This window comes from Myotis daubentonii, chromosome 9 (genome assembly GCF_963259705.1).
Source record: "Myotis daubentonii chromosome 9, mMyoDau2.1, whole genome shotgun sequence".
Lineage (NCBI taxonomy): Eukaryota > Metazoa > Chordata > Mammalia > Chiroptera > Vespertilionidae > Myotis > Myotis daubentonii.
In genome coordinates this window covers 68,624,436-68,647,104 of record NC_081848.1, presented here as the reverse complement: position 1 = coordinate 68,647,104, position 22,669 = coordinate 68,624,436, and the positions used below count along the sequence as shown (strand labels likewise).

Here is a 22,669-nt window from a genome sequence, read left to right as displayed (position 1 = left end):
TGGAGCTCAGAGCAAGTGGGAGCTTGTATCTCCCTCCTGATTAAAAAAGCAGCGCACCTGGGTGCCAGCCCGTTCCGTGCCTCCACACCTCCTACCCGTCTCGCTGTGCTTTCTTCTTCACCTCTCTGGTTGTAGTACTTCCACGCAGCCAGCTTTCCCGCGGTTCTGGATGACAGTTGTTCTGTCTTTTAGTTGTAATTTTGATGTCGTTGTGGGAGGCAGCAAGTACAGGTGTTTACCTATGCAGCCATCTTGGTTCTCTATGGGCAACATTTTAATTGCTCTGAGCAGTTCAGGAACTGCATTTTATAAGCTGTCTTGAAGTTGCATGCCTACATTTCTGTTAGAGAGATACTACACTAGGAACTTTAGGAAAATTAAGTAAAGGTACAGGTTTGGAAGGCATTCGTCCAGTACACTGGGTTTCACTGAATCCCTGGTTACATGTTGCAGCTTAACCAGCATGATTCAGTTGCAGGATATGGTTTTAGGCACCCACAGCTTCTTGTAATAAATGCTGAATGGGGAGAAAGGGCAAGTCCATCACTTATTTGTCTGTCAGGACAGAAACTCTCTTTGTTTTGACTTTATTTAAACATCTCTTCTTTTTTTTAAAATTATATTTTTTCAGTTATTTCAGAGATGAAGGGAGATAGATAGAAACATCAATGATGAGAAAAAATCATTGATTGGCTGCCTCCTGCATGTCCCCTACTGGGGAGGGGATCGAGCCTGCAAACTGGGCATGTGCCCTTGGCCAGAATCAAACCTGGGACCCTTTAGTCCACAGGCGACACTCTATCCACTGAGCCAAAACGGCTAGGGCTAACCCTCTTTTTTCATTGCTCTTCAGTTTCTGTTATACCAGGTGGTTGGACTATCTTGCCCCCCCCCATGTAGAGGGTCATTGCCTTAAGGGAGGGGTCATATCTTACTGTCCTCAAAGGGCCTGGCACCTAATAGGTTCTCCATAGGATACTGCTGAATAAATGAGAACATCAACTTGACAATTCTCAAGCAACAGATTTGAGAAGAAAGGAGGGACTTCCCCTCAGGAGAACTGTGGGTGCTATATCCAGTATACCTACTCAATCCAGTGGTTTCCAATCTTTCCCTGGACACATGAGCTGCACCCAGTGGTATTTGAAACAACAGCTTACTTACCATATGTCCCTCTAGCCTCCCTTTCAGGAAAGACTATGCAAGTGCCAAGGAACAAGAGCGATGGACAGGGATAAATATGAGCTCACGCTAACTTATCCTTCTAAAAAAGCAAACCATTCACAAACCTCAGCATTGAAGGATCACTGTAACACAGCGCGTGGGGCACACGTCATAGCTACCCTACTCCACTTGCTGCTAATAACTCTTGAGGTGAGAACTGCTGCATTACGCTATCTCTGTTTTACCTGAGACGTTGCCTGGAGTTACAAAATAACAGCTGCCTAACAAATGTTCGTTGAAATAAAGGTACCTTCTCCATGGCAAACTGTTAGCTCTGGGAGGGCTGTCTGTGTCCTTCAGTACCTGGTGGGCTGTGCCCCAGGGTGCAAATTACCTGAGCAGAACAAATCTGAGAAGGTGAAACTGTGTGGACTGTGGATTACCACCCCTCCAAATCACATAATACATTTCAAAACCAAATAAAGTAAATCACCAGCATATAGGTATAATATATGTTAGGTGAAATACCTGCTTTCTTTCTTTATTCTTAGTCAGAATCAAGCTATTTGCTTTTGACAGGTCCAGGGAGATGTCTTTGTCTCTTCCATTTAACTGTGACTAGAATAAATGAACACATTCTCATTAAAATTTCTACTTGGATAAGTGTGAGTATGTAGAATATACATTCTCTAAGTGTTTTTCATTCATGCATGTTGATTCATTATGATACTCTTAACACAAAAAGAGAGGTAGGACACAAACAAATAATTCAAAGAAAATAATTCAAATAATTCAATAATATTTATTGAATACCTACCATATGCCAGGCCCTTTACACACAGATTCACATCTAATCTTCTCAACCAACCTTATGTTGTTGTTATAATTACCCCAACTAGAGGCCTGGTGCACGAATTCATGCACAGGTGAATGCACAGGTCCCTCGGCCTGGCCGGTGATTGGGGCCAATTGGGGCCCATCTCGCTCAGTCCCTATCAGGCTGATGGGGGCCAGCCATGGGAGGTTGGCTGTGGGAGTGCACTGACCACCAGGGGGCACCTCCTGCATTGAGCATCTGCCCCTGGGTGGTCAATGCATGTCATAGCGATTGGTCATTCGGTCGTAACAGTCACTTAGGCTTTTATATAGATAGATATTTTAGATGCAGAAACAGAGTCCCAGGATGGTTCAGTATCTCACAAAAAATTACATGGTGGGGGTGACGTTTGAACTCAAGACAGATTTCAGAGCTGTTTCCTTGTCACTATTACACTAGACCCCAGCTGTCTCTCACTACTGAATGGAGATGCCTGCGCCTGTGAGGGTTCCTCAGTGTAACACAGCAGGGCCTCTTTATCTTACTGTTACTCACGGGGTAGCATTCTGCCACAGGAGGGCCAATTGTACATTCTACCCACTAAGAAGTAGCTACTGTTGTACCAAAACTTATATTTATATGTAAAGGAACCAAGGACTGCCCTAGCTGGTTTGGCTCAGTGGGTAGAGCGTCAGCCTGCAAACTGAAAGGTCCCAGGTTCAGTTCTGGTCAAGGGCACATGCCCAGGTTGTGGGCTCGATCCCCAGTGGGGATCTTGCAGGAGGCAGCCAATCAATGATTCTCTCTCATCATTGATGTTTCTATCTCTCCCTCTTCCTTCCTCTCTGAAATCAATTAAAAAAAAAAAGAACCAAGGACTTTATAGCCACAAAACTCGAAAGTATAAAAGTTGGTTAGGTGCTTCTCCTCTGTGTTCCCTGTGTTCCCTACTCTGTTATGTCATTTGCTGTTCACTTGTCAAATCCCCAGCCCAGACTCTAAGGTCCCTGAGGCAGAGATAGTGTTTATTCAATGTCGTATTTGCAACATCCAGGAGAGGGCCTGGCACATAGTGGTTACACAAATACAATTTGTTGAATAAACGGCTGGCTGGATGATAAAACAGACTGTTCTTATGTTCTAGATATAAAGTCACAAATCACCAAAATTTGGTGTCAGGCTTCAGTGGTGTGTAATCTAAAGCAGAGCCAGTCTCCCCACCAAATGTTAGTGTTCCCCTGCTCCCAGTGTCACTGACAGGTAAGGGTGACACAGAGGGCTATTGTGTTCTTCGCCCTGAGGGAGAGACATACTAATTGGAAAAATTACAGAATCTGTGTGAAAGAGAGTTAAGAATGGACCAGAATATAGAGCCCAGAAATAAAGTCATGCATATATGGCCATTTAATTTTTAACAAATGAGCCAAGAATATACAATGGTGTTGCAAAAACTAGATATTCACATGTGAAAGAATGAAACTGTACCTGTCTTACACCATACACAAGAGTCAACTCAAAATGGATTAAAAACCTACATTTAAGATCTAACTCTGGAAAACTCCTAAAAGAAAACATAGGAAGTAAGCTCTTTGACATTGGTCTTGGCAATGATTTTTTTTTTGTTTTGACAACAAAAGCAGACAACAAAAGAAAAAAATAAACAAGTGAGACTACATCAACTAAAAAACACAGCACAGAAAATCAATAAAGTTAAAAGGCAATCTACTGAATGGGAAAAAATATGTGCAAACATATGTTATTTAGCCATAATAAAGAAGGAAATTCTGCCATTCATGACAACATGGATGATCATGGAGGACATTATGCTAAGTGAAATAAACCAGACAGAGAAAGACAAATACTACACTTATATGTGGAACCTAAAAAACTCAAACTCATAGAAACAGAGTAGATGGTGGTTGCCAGCGACTGGGAGGTGGGGCAAATAGGGGGAGGATGGTAAAAGGGTACAAACTTTTAGTTATCAGATAATGTATGACGATCTGATGTATAACATGGTGACTATAGTTAATAATACTGCATTGTATAATTAAAACTTGCTAAGAGTAGAAATGGACATGTTCTCACCAAAAGAAAAAAAGATGACCATGTGAGGTGATGGATGTGTTAGTTAACCCAACGGTGAGAATCATTTCACAATGTATGCACATCAAATCATCACGTTGTACACTTTAAAAAACTTACAAAAAAGTTTTAATACATTTTTTCCATGAGTGAGTTAAAAAAAGTCAAGCAAAAACATTACCTCATTCATCCTTGGTCTTTCATTTTTTACTGTTGAAGAACTGGCATTCTCAGAATATTTTAAAAAGGAAGGCTGCTTTTGCATCGTGGAAGCAAATCCTGGTCTTTTCTAGAAGGATTAGTGCAAAGAAAATGTTTTTCAATTGACGGATTGCAATTAATCTGCTCATAATTGACCCAATTCACCCAACAGTGAAACGCCCACCTCTGAAAGCATTTTCAACTTTAGAAAGCAGAGGGTATGATGTAGGTACAACAGCTGGGAGAAAGACAAGGAAGGAGCTATCCAGGTGTCGTTAGTGTTAGCGGGGCCAGGCCTGACCCCTCAGCACCCAGCAACCGTGACTAGCTCCAGCCCCTCTTTTGCCAGCCATTCCACCACTTCCCTCTGGAAATCCAGACTTGGTAAACGCCCAAACTTGCAGCTCCAGAGCACAGCAGAGGACCATGAAAGACAGAAAGCTTTCACCTCTGACCCCCTTCTGATTTAGAGTAAACCTTAACCCCCAGTACTGCCGTTAATGGAATACTCTTTACCTGACAGTAGAGGCAGGCAGCAGAGCTTTCTTACCAGGGCATCTTCTGTTGACTTCAACTCCCGTATCATATTATTTTTCCGATACTGTTCATTTCGCTGTTTCCTCGTCTGAAGCGGCTTCTTTTTTTTCTTCTTGTATATCGTCTTCTTATGATGCAACTATTTCAAATAGTACAGAGAAACTAGTCATAGAGGATCCCAGAGGACTCTTCACACAACACTCAAGATACGATGGCTGAGCCAGTGTGCGGTCCTCAGGTTACACTGTTGGTTTGCAGAACAAATAGTTATTACCTCCTTATCGGAGGCTGCTTCCCATGTAACAGCCCCCAAATCCTACTATCATACATACTCCAATGACCAAGTATTTGTGACTTTTAATTTAAAGCCAGATCACTATGGCAATAATGTCAGGTACAGGCAATACTGACTATTTGATGTGTGGTTAAAAGATTCAATTTGGGCCCTGAATGGTTTGGCTCAGTGGATAAAGCGTCAGCCCGCAGTCTGAAGGTCCCAGGTTCAATTCCAGTCAAGGGCACATACCTCAGTTGTAGGCTCAATCCCCAGCCCTGGTTGTGGGGTGAGTGGGAGGCAACCAATTGATGTGTCTCTCTCACATGGATGTTTCTCTCTGTCTCTCCCCCTCCTTTCCACTCTAAAAATCAATGGAAAAATATTCTTGGGTGAGGATTAACAACAACACCAAAAAGATTCGATTTGGTTGTTACTTCAAGCAAATGACGCTCAGGACAAATTTTCCAGGTACCTATGGTGTGGTGAAGCTTAATCTGATGTTGCCGTAAATACAGTTGAAGAAACTGCAGGGCTAAGTATAATTGGGCTGGCTCCCCCTGACACTATGATGGAGATACTTCTTAATGCAATTAGGAAATCATGTGCATAATAAATCATAAGAAATATTTTGTTGTTTGTAAATATCTATGTAAGAAAACGTCTGTGAGCAGGTGGGGCAAAAAAAGTTACTTAATATGTGAAAGTATAAAAAACGATCTAAGACGACATGAATAAAGAAACACTTTTTAGTCCTGCCAGGCAGTTCAGCTGGTTAGAGCATCGTCCTGACATGCCAAGGTTTCAGGTTTGATTCCCTGTCAGCGCACATACAAGAGTCAACTAGTGAATGCATAAATGAATGGAACAAGTTAACGTCTCTCTCCCTTCCCTTCTCTCTCTAAAGTCAATCAATAAAAAAAGTTTTTAAAGAAACACTTTAAAAAAAAATTATGGGTCATTTTTTTAAATAAAATAACTAAAAACAACTTTAAAATTTCAATTTACATTCAATATTATTTTTTGTAGTCTCAGGTGTACAGCATAGTGGTTAGATAATCATATAATTTCCATAGTGGTCCCCGATATTTCCAGTACCACCTGCCACTATCCATAGTTATCATAATACTAGAGGCCCGGTGCACTCGGGGGGAAGGGGGGGGGGGGTCCCTCAGCCTGGCCTGTGCCCTCTCACAGTCTGGGACCCCTCGGGAGATAACGACCTGCTGGCTTAGGCCCACTCCCAGGTGGCAGAGGGCAGGCCCAATCCCTAGGTGCAGCCCCTGGTCGGGCTCAGAGCAGGGCCGATTGGGGAGTTGGGGAACCGCCCCCTGTCACACACAGAGCAGGGTCGATGGGGAGGTTGCGGTGCCACCCCGTCACCCACAGAACAGGGCCAATCCGGGGGTTGGGGCGCTGCCCCCTGTCATGCACAGAGCAGGGCCCATCAGGGGGTTGAGGAGCTCCCCCCTGTCACTCAGAGAGTAGGGCTGATAGGGGAGTTGGGGCACCGCCCCCTGTCACACACAGAACAGGGCGGATCAGGGGGTTGGGGCGCCGCCACTCTCACACTCAGGGCAGGGCCGATGGGGAGGTTATGGCTCTGCCCTGTCACACACAGAGCAGGGCCCGTGGGGGCAGAGGGGAGTTGGGGCACCACACCCTGTCACACACAGAGCAGGGCCGATCAGGGGGTTGGGGCACCACACCCTGTCACACCCAGAGCCGCAGGGCGATCAGGGGGTTGGGGAGCTCCCCCCGTATCAGGCACAGAGCAGGGCTGATCAGGAGGTTGGGGCACCTTCCCCTGTCACGAACAGAGCAGGGCGGATAGGGAGGTTGTGGCTCCACCCCCTGTCACACACAGAGCCGCAGGGCAATCAGGGGGTTTGGGCGCTGCCCCCTGTTACGCTGATCCCGGTGCCGGGAGGCATATTACCCTTTTACTATATAGGATAGAGGCCTGGTGCATGGGTGGGGCCAGCTGGTTTGCCCTGAAGGGTGTCCTGGATCAGGGTGGGGGTCCCCACTGGGGTGCCTGGCCAGCCTGGATGAGGGGATGATGGCTGTTTGCAGCTGGTCACATACCCTTCAGGGTGGGGGTCCCCATTGGGGTGCCTGGCCAGTCTGGGTGAGGGGCTGAGGGCTGTTTTCAGGCTGGTGGGTGACGGAAGCTCCCAACCGCTCCTTTTTTTCTTTTCTCTTTTTAATTCTGGGCCAGCTTTAGCTCTGAGGCTCCAGCTCTTAGGCCTCCGCTGGTAAAAGTAGGTAATCGAAACAATGTATAACTCCAGCTCTGAGATCCCAGCTCGCTGAAAGCTGGTTTCTGGGTTTTTTTTTGTTAAAATGTTTCAAACTGCCCGCCTGCAGCAGACAGGCGGGAACGTTGGTTTCCTCTGTCACTGAAGCAAGCCTCATGTTAGTTTCAAGCTGCCTGGCTGCCGGCCGCCATCTTGGCTGACAGTTAATTTGCATATCTCACTGATTAGCCAATGAAAAGGGTAGCGGTCGTACGCCAATTACCATGTTTCTCTTTTATTAGTGTAGATTATTGACTATATTCCCTGTGCTGTACTTCATATCCCCATGACTATTTTGTAACTTGCCAATTTGTACTTCTTAAGACCTTCACCTTTTCAACCCTCTTCCCCTCTGGCAAGCAAGTATCAGTCATTTATAATAACCTATTTCTTAACATGGTTTTCACTTTTATTTTATTATTATTTTTTTTTATTTATTTATTTTTTTTTAATTAAATCTTTATTGTTCATATTATTACATTTGTTCCTCTTTTTTCCCCCCCATAACTCCCCTCCTCCCAGTTCCCGCCCCACCCTCCGCCCCCACTCCCCACCCACTGTCCTCATCCATAGGTGCACGATTTTTGTCCAGTCTCTTCCCACATCTCCCACACCCCTTTCCCCCCCAAGAATAGTCAGTCCATTCCCTTTCTATGTCCCTGATTCTATTATAATCAACAGTTTATTCTGTTCATCAGATTATTTATTCACTTGATTCTTAGATTCACTTGTTGATAGATGCATATTTGTTGTTCATAATTTGTATCTTTACCTTTTTCTTCCTCTTCCTCTTCTTAAAGGATACCTTTCAGCATTTCATATAATCCTGGTTTGGTGGTGATGAACTCCTTTAGCTTTTCCTTATCTGTGAAGCTCTTTATCTGACCTTCAATTCTGAATGATAGCTTTGCTGGATAAAGTAATCTTGGTTGTAGGTTCTTGGTATTCATCACTTTGAATATTTCTTGCCACTCCCTTCTGGCCTGCAAAGTTTCTGTTGAGAAATCAGCTGACAGTCGTATGGGTATTCCCTTGTAGGTAACTGAGTTTCTTTCTCTTGCTGTTTTTAAGATTCTCTCTTTATCTTTTGCTCTTGGCATTTTAATTATGATGTGTCTTGGTGTGGTCCTCTTTGGATTCCTTTTGTTTGGGGTTCTCCGCGCTTCTTGGACCTGTAAGTCCATTTCTTTCACCAGGTGGGGGAAGTTTTCTGTCATTATTTCTTCAAATAGGTTTTCAATATCTTGCTCTCTCTCATCTTCTGGCACCCCTATAATTCTGATGTTGGTACGCTTGAAGCTGTCCCAGAGGCTCCTTACACTATCCTCGCATTTTTGGATTCTTTTTTCATTTTGCTTTTCCGGTTGGATGTTTTTTGCTTCCTTGCATTTCAAATCATTGACTTGATTCTTGCGCTCCTCTGGTCTGCTGTCGGGCGTCTGTATAATATTCGTTATTTCAGTCCGTGTGTGCTTAATTTCTAGTTGGTTCCCCAATATAAGATCGAGGGTCTTATTAGTTTTCGTGTAGAGCTCATTAAGTTTATCGGCAGCTTCTAAACAGTTCTTGAGAGACCTTAAAAGTGTGGTTCTGAACTCTATTTCTTCCATTGACAATTTTGTCCTGTTTCTTTGTCTCCGCATTTTGTTATGCTTCCTTGGTGCACCCCCTAGTGGTCTTTGTTTGCAGTCTTATAGATAAATCTTGATTGCTGTAGCTAATTCCAGGGAGGGTTTGACCTCCAGGCCAAGTGGCTATGAGATTCAGCTGTGTCAGCGGTGAGAGAACTTCTGTCCTCTAGGGAGGTGCTAATCTAGCCTTTGCCTGAGGCTATCCGGCAAATGCCTCTGTGCAGGGCTTGGGCAGGGCGGGTCGAACAGGATCAACAGGGTGGGCCGGAGAGAGCAGTTATGGCGGCTCTCAGTCCTGTTCCCAGGGGCTCTGCCTCTCTGAGTCCCAGCACCCGCTGCAAAGCTCGGAGAGAAAGCTGCACTCGCTCTGACCGAAGCCAGACAGTCCCGCTTCTTCCGCCTGAGTCTGGGTCCCTAAAGACTCGCCCGGATCTGGAGCTCAGAGTCTGCGACTCCCTCCCGATTGAAAACAACAACCGCGCCCTCCGCCGCCAGCCCGCTCCGCGCACTCCGCACCTCAGAATTTGACTTCAGCACTGCGCCTCCTCTGAGTGTCCGTATGCGTTTCTCTTTCCTCCTAGTTGTAGGACTTCCACTCAGCCAGCACCCCGGTGGTTCTGGGTGATGTCCCTTCCGTTTTTTGGTTTCACTTTTGAAGTAGTTGTTCAAAGCAGCAAACTCCGGCGTTAACCTATGCCGCCATCTTGGTTCTCAATCCTAATATTCCATGGTTTTCACTTTTAGTTAAACTTTCTTTTTCTCACTCTCAGTTAACTTGGAATAAATATGGAGTCCTCACCCCCCCCCCCCCTAGATTTTTAAAATGAAAGTTATAACAGACAAAGACTTCATAACCAGTTGGGACACTATTGCTCTATTTTCTGCAGATCTTAGAATAGTTGGACAATTCCACCACATTATCTAGTGGTGCCATGCTTTTTAAGGCTGCTACTCTTTGGGTATAAGAGTCTATCTAATCTCACCTCATGTGCTATGTTCAGGAGTTGAACAGGGAGACCGTCTGAGAGGGAACTGTCAGAACCACTGGTGCTGTTTTCAAAAGGAGAGAAGAAAGGGAAAAACCCGTTATTCATGTCTGGAAGTATACCATTCACTAGGCCATCTGCATGCGGTTAGGATATCTAGTCCACTATTTGCCCACTCTGTCTGTGTTTTAATTGTTAAGAATTCTTGACAAGCATATTCATTCATTCATTCATTCATTCATTCATTCTGAATGCCCATTGCATGCCAGGTAGTGCATCAGGCACAGGAAACAGAGATGGACACGGCAGAGCTCCTGCTCCAAGGAGTTTGCAATCTGTGTAGCAAAAAACAAACAAACAAAACAAAAATAAAAACACCTACCTGCCCTGGCCAGTGTGGCTTAGTTGGTTGGGCATCGTCCCATGCACCAAAAGGTTGCAGGTTTGATTTCTGGTCAAGGCACATGCGAGCGTTGCTGGCTCAATTCCTGGTTGGGGGCATGCAGGAGGCAGCCAATCAATTTTGCTCTCCCATCAATGGTCCTCTCCCTCTCCCTTCCTCTCTCTAAAAATTAATTTTAAAAATCTTAAAAAAAATACCAACCAGTCAGATGGGCAGAGCTGCCCTTGGCAGCAACTGTGAGAGGCTGCAGGATTCTCAATGTGCAGCCCTAGAGAATGCCAGGGAACTGTAATTTGTTTGGAAGCAGGGACTCTGTCTCATTCATTCCTGTCTGGCCAGTACCAGTTCAGAGAGCCAGGATCCTACCAGGTCTTCTTTAAGAATGTGTTCAATATATAAATAAATATATTCAATACAAAGAATCTATAGGTCAGAGACTAGGAGTATTATTTTCATCACCCCAATTCACCTTTCAAAAGTTCTGGATGCATGTCTAGACTGATCACAAGTCCTCCCTCACGAACTGTCCCCGCCCCCAGTCTTCAAGGGCTAGGATGAATGAGTCCTCAGATAATGAACCCTTTCTTCCTTTATCATGTGTCACATTATCTTTTCCCCTTTCCTGGAGAGTGGCTGGCTAGAATTCAGAGCTGTGCTCTGCAACATGAGCTCCATATAAAAAAATGTCTTCGGCACAAAACTCAAATCTGGGTAAAGACAGCATTTCAAACCTTCCTTTTGCTCAGTCCTTTCATTCTGTTCTTGCTCCCCCTCCCTCCCGCCGGTGCACAACAAGGAGGAGCCTGACAGAAGACCGCGGGAAGAAAGCCTCCTCTTCTTTGATCTAACTCCCAATTCCACAGCCTTTGAGGCCACTAGATAACAGTCTCTGAGGTGCCTTTCAGAGGCAATGGAGAGCGTTAACAAACGGAATAAGAGCATTAGATGCAGTATGTATGGCCCAGAAATGCTCAAAACCAGTGTGTTCACACCCAGACAGAGCAAACTCCAACTGAGCTTGTACACGCAGTCTGCTTCTCTGTGTAATGGTGAGAATGGAAAGGGGGTTCCTGATGCAGAGGCTGGCAAACTGGTTTCCATAATTCCTAACTGAATGCGTCGGCATTCCCTGCTGAGCATCTGGCTGTTTCTGAGTTGAGTCCCCTGGGCTCTGTTGTATGAGTTGATATGCAGGGGACATTTAGTTTTTGAGGGTGAGAGTGGGGTTGGTGCACTTATCCTGGGGAGTTAGGCAAAGGATTCTAGGAGAATGGAAGAGGAGACCTGGTGAATGGGGCGCTTCACTGGGCCTGATGGTCTGGCTTAAGGTTCCTAAGGAGGCATCTAGGAGACTCAGCCAGCAGAACTGCTTTAGGGTCAGATGTCGATGTGCCACAGGGAGTGTGGGAGAGCCATCCGCTTCCCACTGTCCCCACAGACTACAGTGCAGCCCCTGGCAGAAGACCTCCATGCCTAGCCCAGAAGCCTTCTGACTGAGGGCAGCTGGTGCAGGCTTGAGGCACCTTGGCCAGAAGCTGGAGTAGCTGGTGTTCTTGCACACACGTGAGATACCCACCCACATACAGCTGTGGAGACTATGAGGGTGGGGCTGAGATCTATGTACTAAATTATTTCACTTAATTATTTACTGAGCTCTCCCCATGTGCCAGGTACTGTTGTAGAGATGCATGAGATATAGAAGTGAACAGACTAAAGATCTCTGGCCTTGTGAAACCTACATCCTTGTAGGGAAGATAACAAATAAGAGACACAATACAGTTGTAAGTGATACAGAATGACAGAGGTGATAAAATGCTATAGGTCAGAGACTAGGAATATTACTTTCCTGGGTGCTCTGAAAAAGTCCGAGCAGCCAAGGCAGATGGGCAATGGCAGGAGGGTGAGGCCAGGGGAGCAAGTTGCAATATTAGCGTGAGGAAGGTAGGCCAAGTTCAAAAAGTTACATTGAAGCCTGGCTGGTTGAGCATTGACCTATGAACCAGGAGGTCACAGTTCGATTCCCAGTCAAGACACATGCATAGTTGTCAAAGGAATGAAGTGTATTTAAGTGTGCCATGATTTATTTAATATTTTGCACCTGAGGTTTAAAACCAACAACAGAGCGGAGTAAAACTTTTCTGGTTTTTCTTTGAAATGAAGTTTGTTACCTGGATTCGATGTCAGAGAAAGAGATGTCATTCCAACTTCTTTCTAAATCCGTATCTTGTCCAAGTTCATTGAATTTCTTATAAATTTCCTTTTGTAAGAGCTCTTTAAGCTCTACTAGACACTGCATGAACTGTGGAAATGAAGAAGGAACTATTTTTGATTATTTATTTATTTATTTACTCATCAAATATTACTAAGTATATGCTAAAAGGCACTTTATTGCTGGGGACATAAAGATGCATAAGCTGTGCCCTGGCGGGGTGTGGAAGTGGGGAGGGCTAAGTTGGTTGGAGTGTCGTCCATATACCCAAAGGTTGAGGGTTCAATCCCCAGTGTGGGCATGTTCGGGAGGCAACTGTTGTTTTTCTCTCACGTTGATATCTCTCTTCTCTTCTCTTCTCTTCTCTTCTCTTCTCTTCTCTTCTCTTCTCTTCTCTTCTCTTCTCTTCTCTTCTCTCCTCTCCTCTCCTCTCCTCTCCTCTCCTCTCCTCTCCTCTCCTCTCCTCTCCTCTCCCCCTTCCTTTCTCTTTAAAATCAATAAAAACATATCCTCAAGTGAGGATTAAAATTTTTTTTAATTAAAAAAAAAAAAGGATGAGTAAGCTGTCATGTCTGCTACTAAGGACATGTTAACAGCTACATGAGCTATGGGAACACAAAGAAGTGTTGCCAAGTGGCCAAAGAAAAGAAGGAACTCTTCCTTTTTGCAACAGCATGGATGGACCTGGAGATTATTATACTAAGCAAAATAAGCCACTCAGGGAAGGACAAATACCATATAATCTCACTTATATGTGAAATCTAATGAACAAAATAAACTGATGAATAAAATAGAAACAGGCATGGATACATGGAACAGGCTGACAAATGTCAGAGGGGAGGTGAATGGGGCGGACTGGATGAAAGAAGGTGGAGGGATTAGACAAAGAACATATATGCATAGGCCATGCACACAGACAACAATGTGGTGAGGGCCAGAGGGAGGGGAGGGCAGGGTCTGGGTGGAGGTGGGCACAAAGGGGGGAAATCTATAATAATGTCAACAATAAAAATAAAATATTTTTAAAAAAGAAGTATTTTGGGGGCAGAACACCAAAGAGCACTGCTTTAGCCACTTTTTCCTGCCCATAGCCAATTATAAACTTCTTAACCCAAAGGCCTGATTAATTTAATTTTATTATTATTTTTTAAAATATATTTTATTGATTTTTTTACAGAGAGGAAGGGAGAGGGATAGAGAGTTAGAAACATCGATGAGACAGAAACATCGATCAGCTGCCTCCTGCACACCCCCTTACTGGGGATGTGCCCACATCCAAGGTACATGCCCTTGACCGGAATCGAACCTGGGACCCTTCAGTCCGCAGGCCAATGCTCTATCCACTGAGCCAAACCGGTTAGGGCTAATTTTATTTTTGAGTAGTAAGGAAGGAAGTTAGAATGGGGTGTTCAGATTTTGGCCTATGGCAACTATGATTTAACAGGCCACGTTGCGGTCAAATTCTCCTTTCAATATATTTGTTTAAACAGTTGCATCCAGCCCGGCCAGTGTGGCTCAGTGCTTGAGCATTGACCTATGAACTAGGAGGTTCAATGCCCAATCAGGGCACATGTCTGAGTTATAAGCTCGATTCCCAGTGGGGGGCATGCAGGAGGCAGCTGATCGATGATTCTCTCTCATCATTGATGTTTCTGTCTCTCCCTCTTCCTTCCTCTCTCTGAAAGCAATAAAAACCTATTTAAAAAAACCAAAACAGTTGCATCCAGAGTGGTGCATATCAGGTGTTCCCAGGGCCGACAAGTCAGATGGGGTCTGAGAGAGGAGGTTGTAGGGATGCTTAGCAGGTGCACAAAGGGCAGGGTTAATTTTGGAGAAGAGAAAGGACAGCAGGTTTTCTGAAATGGAAGAAAGGAAATCAAGAATGAGTGCTCTCATGGGTACGCCTGGACGTGAGGGAGAGGAGTGCTGAAGGGAAGCTGGAACAATGGCTTCTATCATCTTGGTGAATTGAGGTCTTACCATTTGCCGAGAGTGTGTAGGCTGGGCCTTTCTTATTTTCTTTGATCATAAAAGCTTCAGAAAAATACTAAGAGGAAATAAAAATCACCTGAAATCGCACTGAGCTGACTGTGGACCCATGGGAAACTGATCACAGTAGCGGCATCACCACACTTCTTGAAGCCCCATTTTTACCTTGGTTCGGTCAGGATCACAGAAATCCAGGAGGGTGTCGCAGACGTGGTAGCCTAGGGACTTCAGATCCTCAGTGGTAAAATGAGTGTCTCTTTTATTGCCTGGAAAAACCCCATAAACATTTCTCATGAAATCTTAATGAGCAAATAAATGCAGATATAATTTACGAATATCTCATTAAAGACACCACCTCTTATTCTAGAACATTGTGCTTCTGGACAGGGTTTCTCTCCTAGCTTTAGGTTGGTTCAGAAGAATCTTTGACAATGAAAATGTTTACAATCATGATGGCTGTAATTGTGAAGCTGTAATTACAATGATAACGTTTTACTCGGTAGCAGGCACTCTGCCAAGTGCTTTCCATGCACTAGCTCATTAAGTAGTACCCATAATGCAGGCACTACTACTGACATTCACAGAGAAGATGAGGCTCAAAGAATTAGGTAACTTCCTCAGGATCACACAACTCGTAAATTCAAACCCAGATCTGCCTGATTCCAGGCCCCTAGCCACTACACTATATTGCCCCATCAAATACTATATTTCACACTCATATTCTGGGTGCTCAAATTTGGCATAAGGCGCAGACAAGAAAAGCCTCTAGATCAACTCTCCTCTCCACATGTTTAAGGATTTCACCTCCCCAGTGCTTCACATGGCTCCCTGGCCATGCTGGCCCACGGTCTACAGAAGTGAGCTCACCCAGGGTGGACCCGCCAAAGGTAGACTCCATGGTGTAGCTGTTCAGGATTCCCATCCGCCACATCACGACTCGTCCTGTTCCTTCTTTGCACTTTTGGACCTTAAAATTACAACTATGAAAAGAGAACTGAAGAGAAATCCAAATCCTCTGTTAATCATAGACTGGCAAATGTAAGATATAGAAGATTCACTGATATGCTACAAGAATGTTTCTCTTGGGAATCTATATATTACTTCCTAAAGTGTGTCCCCTACAACACTGGTTCCCAGGGATGCTAATAGGTATTAGGGAGGAAAACATGAGTTCTATGGTCATGTTCACCAGGGAGATAAAGGGCTAAGAAAATGGCGCAGGCTTCCGCTGCAGCACCTCTCAGGCTATTTAATATGCTATTGTGGACTGTGATCCTCCAAAGGCCAGAGAGCATGTTGCTTTTCATTGCCCATGAACCCTTCCTTCTCCTCCCCATCTTCTCCAGGGGCATTCTGCAGGACTCGGGTTCCTTGAATGTCTGTTTGGGAATGCTGGCTTTCTTTGGCATTCAAGGCTAGTAGCCAACCTTTGTAAGACTTATTTTCTACCTCTCTCCAATTTGAACCCTTCAATATGGTTGGGTTGATCCTCTCTATGCGATTTGTGTATGCCTCAGCCCTACACTACAGTCTCTGCCTGGAACGCTCTCACTCCCTTATGCCAATGTTCTCAGGTCCAAGTTCAGTTTCTTCCATTGTCTTTCATGACCATGCCAATGCTCTTTCCTCTCTTGAAGTTTGTAAATACACTTGGCACCTATCCCAACCTATCCTAGCCCGCCCTGCTGGAAACGCTTTACATTTGGGAGATATCTCACTACCTTGTGGTTTCTAACTGTGCTCTATAGAATCCAGGGCTTCTAATGAGGAGCCACAGGGCAGTCCTGTCCAAGGCCTGAGGGAGGAGGCCGAATGGACAGGTGTTCCAAGCCTTCAACCCCTCTTCAATAACATAGTTCTGCTTTTAATTCTTTTAGATACTGGGTTCTGGATGTGATTTCACTTGAAGAGATACCTGGCAAAAATCGAAATGTTTAAAAAAGAAAAAAGAATGACCCTAGCCTGTTGCTCAGTGGTTAGAGCACCGGTCTGCAGATTGAAGGGTCCTGGGTTCAATTTCAGTCAAGGGCATGTACCTTGGTTACAGGCTCAATCCCAGGTCCTAGTCGGGGTGTGTGCGGGAGGCAACCCATCAATCAATTGATGTATCTCTTTCATATTGATGTTTCTCTTTCTCTCCCTCTCCCTCTCCCTTCCACTTTCTCTAAAAATCAACGGAAAACATATCCTCGGGTGAGGATTAACAACAACAACAAAAATAAAAACAAAAAAAGAAGGAAGGAATGAAGGAAGGGAAAGAGAGAGGAAGAAAAGCTTCCTCTTTTTTAAAAAAAAAAATATATTTTATTGATTTTTTACAGAGAGGAAGGGAGAGGGATAGAGTTAGAAACATCAATGAGAGCGAAACATCGATCAGCTGCCTCTTGCACACTCCCCACTGGGGATGTGCCCGCAACCAAGGTACATGCCCTTGACCGGAATCGAACCCGGGACCCTTCAGTCCGCAGGCCGATGTTCTATCCACTGAGCCAAACCGGTCAGGCGCTCTCTCTCTTTTTTTTAATAATAAGAGCAGCAGATACAAAATATGTCTTAAAGATCTTTATGTGAGAAAATTTGTAATTTAAATGTTTTCCTGAATCAACCCAGTTTCTTCATTATAAGGACAGTTACATTTTGTGGATGTATTTATGATGCTGAAAACCAACTTTCTAAATCAATGCAGATACTCTGTATATGTCCGACTGTCACACTCAGCCAACTATCAAAAACTTGTTGCTTTAAAACAAACAAACAAACAAAAAAACTTGTTGCTTTCATTAGCCCTTTAATATCTTTGTTATTTGTGATCTTGCATTACTCAAACTTTTCTTTGGAGGCTCATGTAACATTAGCATTTTGTCTGTCCTGCAATCCCTGCTTCCACTGCAAATCACAGGATTAATGATAGATAACTCTACCACTAAGAGTTTGAACTTGTGCCCAGGCAAAGCAGCCAGAGCAATTTTTAAAAATCACCTTTATTGAGATATAATTCACATACCATAAGATCCACACATTAAAAGTACACAAGTCAATAGTTTAAGTATATTCACAGAGTTGTAATATAAGTTTAGAATATTTTTAATACCTTCCCAAAACCCAGTACCCATTAGAAGTCACTCCCATGTCACTTGTCCCCAGTTGAGGCAATCACTAAACTACTAGTAAGTTCTGTCTCTATAGCATTGCATAGAATGGAATCATGCAATATGTGGTGTTTTGCATCTTTTCTTTCACTTAGCATCATGATTTCAAGGTTCCTCCATGACCTAGCTGCACAGTGATGGCGAACCTTTTGAGCTCGGCGTGTCAGCATTTTGAAAAACCCTAACTTAACTCTGGTGCCGTGTCACATATAGAAATTTTTTGATATTTGCAACCATAGTAAAACAAAGATTTATATTTTTGATATTTATTTTATATATTTAAATGCCATTTAACAAAGAAAAATCAACCAAAAAAATGAGTTCGCGTGTCACCTCTGACACGCGTGTCATAGGTTCGCCATCACTGAGTCCTAGCATATCAGCAATTAATTCTTTTAAAAAATATATATATATTATTGATTTTTTTACATAGAGAGTTAGAAACATCGATGAAAGAGAAGTATCGACCAGCTGCCTCCTGCACACCCCCTACTGGGGATGTGCCCGCAACCAAGGTACATGCCTGGGACCTTTCAGTCCACAGGCCAACGCAGTTAATTATTTTTATTGCAGAACAGCATTCCATTCCCTCGACATAGTGCATTTTATTTATCTGCTCATCAGTTAGTGGACACAGAATAATTCTTAAAACCACACCTTTCTAAATTCTTCAAGTCCAGGTTGCTGGGATTTACCCAAGATAAAAAAGAGAGACAAAATGGCAAATCAAACACTATTATTGGGTATAGGAAGCAGAGAGTTTCCTTCTTCCTTAGTCAATGAGCAGAAAATTACCTTATGTGCTTACCTTGTCTGGTACATTTTTGCTCAACATGAAAGGAAAGACTCGTTCATGAAGCCAGTACTTGCGATCATGGCTATTACAGCCATATAGGAAGATGTTATTCTTGCGGCTGTGGCCATGGAAATCACAATACAAGAGAACTTCCCTTTCTTCGAGAAGTCTATTAAGGGGAGCAAACAAAGGACTCAGTGGACTCCAAAGGCGTGGATTTTTTTGGAGTCTCTTCCTAAGTATGTCTGTTGACACCTTCCTTTCTAAGAAAGTGTTGACCCTAATGGCCTTCAGAGGACCCTATCTCTACCCTCAGCCACTGCTGTAAACTCGGCATCAGTCCTCCTTGCCCCTGCCCGACAGAAGGACTTGAGATGTGCTGACGTGGAAAGGGGTGGTGGGTAGGCCTTGTGTAAATGAACAAGTGGAGGAAATCTGTTGAAAGAAAGCCCACCCTGGTGCAGACTCGTGGGAAGAGGGGAGAGGTAGAGAGGCTGTAATCGCAGGGATGAAAAAGACAGAACCAAAGAAAGCCTTGGGTCCTCATTTCCAGGGCTCGTTCCTATAAGGCTCAGGTCTGCCTGATCTCCTGAGCACCCAGGACACCTATTCAAGCTTCCAAATGAGGTCACCATCCCCCTGATGGTCACAGGATGAAGAGTATGATAACAATGCCACACATTAACAGTGGCTGGGGACTATGCTAAATAGATAACATGTTAGCTCACCATTTATATATATATATTTAATATATATTTTATTGATTTTTACAGAGAGGAAGGGAGAGGGAGAGAGAGATAGAAACATCAATGATGAGAGAATCATTGATCGGCTGCCTCCTGCATGCCCCACACTGGGGATCAAGCCTGCAACCTAGGCATGTGCCTTGACTGGGAATTGAACCATGGCCTCCTGGTTCATAGGTCAACGTTCAACCACTGAGCCACGCCAGCCTGCTCTCACCATTTATATTTTCTATCTCTCCCTCTCCCTTCCTCTCTGAAATCAATAAAAATATATTTAGAAAAAAGACTGTCTCAAAAGACATTTCCAATTCTTACAACATTAGATCTTCCCTCTTCCCCAGTCCCTGCCATTAGATAGTGCTCACAGTAACCAGAGAAAGTTCAACAGATTAGGGGACTCACCTCTTGATCATGTTCCTGGTGTGCCAGATGCAGGGGAAAGACTCCTTCAGAATGGTCTTATAATGCCTGTTCAAGTCCCTGCCAGCCAACGAACACCGGTAATTCCCCACAATCACTCCATCTGGATTTAACATGGGAATCACTTTGAAGACAAAGATATCTCTGAGGAGCTCGGCATCTGGGGAGTTGCTAAGAATGAAGTCCAAAAAGCCTTTCATGATCCAGGAGCCATTACTTTCCCCAGGGTGGACCCTGGCGCTCAAGACCACGGCTTTCTTCGCAGCAGCCTCTTGCCTGGTTCGGGATGGGTTGGTGATGGTGAGCAGGTACACGGTATTTCCGGCAAGGCTCCTGCATAAAGTGCGGAGTTTGCAGAACTGAGACTGGACAGGGTTTTTTGCCACCGACATGAGGTAGCATTGCAAATCCGTGTATGTATATGGGTAGAAGTGTGCAAAGAAGCAAGTGTCCTGGTCATGAGGAAACTGAATGGTCCACGTGAGACAGTAGAAGGACTGCTGCCCATTATCCGTGTTGTTCTTGTAGTACTTGATTTCATTTCCTTCTCTCCTCCAGCCAATGTTGTAGGTGTTGGCATCCAATTGGGAGTACATGAGCGGCTTCATTCCTATAGTATAAAGGCTCTTGGGTTTTAGCAAGTTGACGATGGTGAAGCGATAGGTGGCATCTTTTCTGGTGTTCTGAACTCGAAAATAAAACCACTGAGTGTGTTTGTTCGTGTAGAGGTCAGTTCGTAAGGTGAGTTCATACTCATAGGTGTCTCTGTAATGAAGAATATAGAATATCTCTGTAATACCTCCCTCAAAAAATAAATATGGGAAAACATTGTTTTTCCCTGGTAAAAATAGATCAAATCACAACAGAAAGGCTGCTACATCAAACATTTGTTTTCTAATCTACTTAGTTCTCCAACTCATGTTAGGCTAACAGGGACTTGGGGGAAGAACGTGCATTTGGGGTGGGACAGAAGAGTTTCATAATTCACATGCAGCACCGGATGTTTGGGCGCGCTGAGCTTCTTGGTGCCTTTCTAGAGCCCGGAAGGTGGTTTCCAACCACTTCCAACCATTTCCCCGAAACACACTGAACTCAGGGAAGCCGGAACCTCTGTTGGCTGTACCTACATCCTGGGCATCACCAGGATGGATCAGACCCGTAAGCTTCCTGTGCTATTTTTATCTCTTATCATCAATTGTTTGAAGATAAGGGGGCTTTGCCAGAATGCATGCACCTTGTGGAAAAGAAGGCCTAACCTGCAGAAGAGGAAATACAAATGCCAAAAACATGAAAAGATGTTCATCCGCATGCATCATGAAAGAAATACAGATTAAAACAGGATGTACAGGATGCCGTGCTTTCTCCTCCATCTCAGCAACATTTCCACATTGGGCAACAGGCCCTCTCATCCACAGTTGATGGGAACTGAAATCATGCTGGAGGGCAATGGGGCAAAAACTAGCAATGCTTAGTGTTCAAACCCTTTGACCCACCAATTTTATATCAGAATCTGTTCCATAACACCACAAATACTAAAAAGTATACATGCACAAGGGTGTGAATTCTGTTCATTCATTTAATAAAAAATTATAAATGTCTTAATTTCTCATCAGGTGGGACTAGGGTAAATAGGTATGGAACACTCATATAATAGAACAATATGAACTATTAAAAATAAGGACATATGTCTGTGGTATTGTCATAGAAAAACATCTAAAATGTATTAAGTGGCGCCCTACCTGTTTGGGCTCAATGGACAGAACATGGGGGTCAGGGTTTGATTCTGGTCAAGGGCCCCGTACCTTGGTTGCAGGTACGTGTGGGAAGCAACCAATTGATGTGTCTCTCTCACATCGATGTTTCTCTCTCTCTCCCCCTCCCTTCCACTCCCTCTAAAAATCGGTGGAAAAATATCCTCAGGTGAGGATTAACAAAAAATAAATAAAATAAAATGTACTAAGTAGAAAAAAGCCAATTTGCAAAAACAGTGTCCAAATGTATACACCATTACCCTATTTTTAAAAATATATAATTTGTGTGTATTACACAGAGAGAGAAACAACTAATGCATAGACATCAAACTGTTATCAATTGCTTGTGTCTGGGAGTCATGATTATAGGATTCAAAATTCTGTCAATATAAATTTTATATGAGCACTAATTTCTTTTATAAACAGAAAAAAACAATTTAGATAAATTTTTATTCTGGGGAAAAAATCATTTCCCTTCACCTCTTTTGCAGAAACACTCCTGACTCCGACTATGATTCCTGAAGACACTTCTCAGTCACTTCAATCGCCATCCCTTTGGGTAAACCCACTTTGTTACTCACACTTTGACAGCTTTTTGCAGATTCCCACTCTCAAACCTTGATTCAAACAGGAGGGTGTTATCTTCTGGTCCTTGCAGTGTGACAGCGAGCTCCTTGATCACTCCCCGCTTGCCTCCCACTCTGGAGCTGGTGAAATAGGAGCCTTTGGTGGGCACTGCAGGTGAGACAGACATATTTAGCCACATTCCTGTCAGAACCCATTCATCCAGCATATTCTTTGCACCCCTCTGTCTTCAGCAGCACTGCCCTAGGTTAACAACAATGAATATTCTAATTTTCAGTTGTTTTTGCTGAGACTTTTCATTCTAAAGTATATTTCTCTGAAGGACTCTTAGAGCACTTCCTTTTGCTACAGGCAACCCTTGTCAGCGCAGATAGTACTGCTTGTGCCCATTTGAATACTAATTTAAAAGGATGTTGGCAAAAGGTAATATTCTAAATCAAGCATCTGAGAACATTTGAAACCTTATTTATAAACACACAACAAATAGCACCTATTTATTGATTTAAGAAAAAGATAAGGGGAAAAACAAAAAAGAGAAAACATAGTAGATGCCATAAAATGTTTTGATATATGCTTCCAGATTTAAATATAACAAAAATAGCAGTTTGAGAAGAATTGGTATGGGT

General features: G+C 43.7%; 1 protein-coding gene across 10 annotated transcripts in view; it reads right to left on the bottom strand.

Annotated features, from left to right (window-relative positions):
* Nucleotides 1-22,669, bottom strand: part of AGBL2 (AGBL carboxypeptidase 2) — a 40,486-nt gene that overhangs the window by 3,843 nt on the left and 13,974 nt on the right. For 8 of the 10 annotated variants that reach the window (XM_059709381.1, XM_059709377.1, XM_059709375.1 and 5 more), the window contains 10 exons: nt 22,040-22,193; nt 19,690-20,472; nt 18,554-18,710; nt 15,464-15,590; nt 14,762-14,862; nt 12,567-12,697; nt 9,993-10,059; nt 4,818-4,943; nt 4,248-4,355; nt 1,693-1,782 (listed from right to left, as the gene is read on the bottom strand). In XM_059709381.1, coding sequence (XP_059565364.1) covers nt 1,693-1,782; nt 4,248-4,355; nt 4,818-4,943; nt 9,993-10,059; nt 12,567-12,697; nt 14,762-14,862; nt 15,464-15,590; nt 18,554-18,710; nt 19,690-20,472; nt 22,040-22,193 — 1,844 coding nt within the window. Of the gene's footprint in view, nt 1-1,692; nt 1,783-4,247; nt 4,356-4,783; nt 4,944-9,992; nt 10,060-12,566; nt 12,698-14,761; nt 14,863-15,463; nt 15,591-18,553; nt 18,711-19,689; nt 20,473-22,039; nt 22,194-22,669 lie in introns of those variants that run through there. The other 2 variants (XM_059709376.1, XM_059709382.1) reach the window with 2 other exon arrangements.